Genomic DNA, 2,500 nt, shown 5'->3' with positions numbered 1-2,500 from the left:
TTTTACACATTCCCAAACACAATTTCAAACCATGCTACCCAACATGAAGCAATTTAAATCATTCACAAGTGATTGAAAGGAAATGAAAATGTCAAATGAATTGCTGACAATGTGGCAATGGATAGACCTTAAAAAAAAATCACCAACATGACACACCTGATGCGCGGTGAAAAATTGCCAGTGTTCCATCTGCTACCGCCACCAGAACCCGACCTTTAATATGTCTGTGGGATGAATTAAGACAATATATCACCAAAACATTTAATATTTTGTTTAATGAAATCCCTTGCAAAATGTTGCACTGCCTTCAGAAAGTATTCACACCCCTTGATTTTTGTCACATTTTGTTGTGTTCGAGCCTGAATTTAAAAAGGATTAAATTTAAATTTTTTTGTCACCGATCTACACAAAATACCCCATCATTACAAAGTGAAAGCATGTTTTTAGAATTCTTTTACAAAATAATGAAAAAGGAAAATCTGAAATGTCTTGCGTCAATAGGTATTTAGCCCCTTTTCTTGGACACTCCAAATTGAGCTCAGGTGCATTCAATTTCCTTTGATCATCCTTGAGACGTCTCAACAACTTGATTGCAGTCCACTTGTGGCCAGGTCAATTGATTGGATATGATTGAGAAAGAAACACACCTTTTTTATATGAGGTCTCACAGCTGACATTGAATGTCAGAGCAGAAACTCTACCATGAAGTCGAAGGAACTGTCCGTAGACCTCCGAGATAAAATTGTGAGGAGGCATAGATCTAGGGAAGGGTATAAAACAATTTCTAGAGTGTTGAAAGTTCCCAAGAGCACAACGAGCTCTATCATGAGGAAATGGAAAGAAAATGGAACGACCTTGACTCTTCCTCGAGCTGGCTGTTCAACAAAACAGAGAAACTGGGCAAGAAGGACCTTGGTCAGGTGACCAAGAACCCAATGATTATTCTGACAGAACTACATGGTTCATTGCTGAGACAGGAGAACCTGCCAGAAGGAAAACAGTCTCTGCAGCACTTCACAAATCTAAGCTTTTTGGGAGAGTGGCCAGACGGAAATCACTCCTGAGAAAGAGGCACAATCATGACAGCAAACCTGGAGTTTGGAAAAAGGCACGTAAAAAACTCTGAGAGCATGAAGGAAAAGATTCTGTGTTCTGATGAGACGAAAATTGAACTCTTTGGCCTGAATGCAAAGCACTACGTCTGGTGGAAACCGAGCACAGCTCATTTAAACAAACAAAAAAAAGACTAAAACATTTCAATGTAAGCCATTTTATATTCAGGCTGAAACACAACAAAATGTGACAAAAGTCAAGGGGGTGTGAATACTTTCTGAAGGCATGGTAAATAACAACAAAAAATAGAATTGCTCACACAATGCAAAGAATCGAATCCTTGAGGTGCACAGCATGCAGACACCTCCTCCACTGTGCTACAGCAGAATGCACGTAGACACTGCAATGGCACACCAACCACATGGTATGTTAAACAAAAACTACATGTGCATACACACTCATACGTAACGCGTGTGCAAGGACTCAAAATCTAAAGACTTTCTATAGAGCAATTACAAAACTGACCACATACACTGCATGCTTTGTCATTTAACAGCCACAGAAATTATATAATTATCCTTGCATAATAATATATTGTTACGGTTTTGGAAGACCCCGGGGAGACACATCAAACACAAAAGGGTCCCCTCATGTAGTTATATCTGTATAAATTTTGTTTAGTTAAAAATAACTTTCCTTTCCCCTTGTATCAATGGACAGGGAAATGCATTGTGTTTGGGTAGCAGATTTGAAACCGCTTTGTAACTGTTCTCTTTCTAAATACCCTCTTCTTATCTCCCTTTTTCTCTCTGTCCACACATCTTTGCAGCGCATCCATACACGCTTTGTAACACCGAACATTACACCTCACATAGCCACATTACAACTCGGCTGCAAATCTCTTAAACAGGCAAGAAACAGCAAAACAAAGCACCGCAGATGGGCGAGCTTGGTCGTGCGCTTTATTGCAAAACCATGGGCTCTGCAAATGAGCACCGCATGGTGACAGGAACACACCAATGAGAGGCTGCACCTGCAAAGTTCAAGCCATGCTCGAGGGCGGCCCCCAGAACCACCCTTGCGAAAGGAACTTTATAAGCACGAGAATTCCAGGACTCAGGGCTGGTACGTGTCTCGGGAAAAACAAGGGGTCAAGGTTGAACTTACCTCTGTGAGAACAAATGGGCTGGTGCCATGGTGCAGAGAGTTTCCCTGGCCGTGCTGGGCTGGGTTACTGACTCGCATTCATGATTTCTTCTGTGCACTACGAACATTCTCCCGCAATTCTCTCCACATCAGTACGCTCCTCTTTTTCAAATTATGACCAACGTAATTCTACAGACTTTTGGAGGGTGAGCGAGGGGTCACCAACAATCCCCGCCTTCTTCTCTCTCTATCACCCTTACTTATCTCGTTTCCCGAGTGTATGAGGTGCCTATGTGTATAG

The 2,500-nt window shown here is 41.7% G+C and overlaps 1 protein-coding gene across 7 annotated transcripts in view; it reads right to left on the bottom strand.

The window, feature by feature from the left end:
• Positions 1–2,500, bottom strand: part of LOC147024547 (C-Jun-amino-terminal kinase-interacting protein 4-like) — a 200,888-nt gene that overhangs the window by 29,362 nt on the left and 169,026 nt on the right. For all 7 annotated transcript variants that reach the window (XR_015059080.1, XM_085884562.1, XM_085884563.1 and 4 more), the window contains 2 exons: positions 1,373–1,453; positions 157–224 (listed from right to left, as the gene is read on the bottom strand). Coding sequence is in view for 6 of the 7 variants with exons in the window: in XM_085884562.1 (XP_085740688.1) it covers positions 157–224; positions 1,373–1,453 (149 nt within the window). In the remaining variant the exon portion in view is untranslated. The remainder of the gene's footprint in view (positions 1–156; positions 225–1,372; positions 1,454–2,500) is intronic.

This window comes from Eptatretus burgeri, chromosome 6, assembly GCF_056783735.1.
Source record: "Eptatretus burgeri isolate ZD-2024b chromosome 6, Ebu_testis_v1, whole genome shotgun sequence".
NCBI classification, from domain to species: Eukaryota; Metazoa; Chordata; class Myxini; order Myxiniformes; family Myxinidae; genus Eptatretus; species Eptatretus burgeri.
The sequence above is the reverse complement of the archived record's forward strand: the minus strand, read 5'-3'. Positions and strand labels throughout refer to the sequence as shown.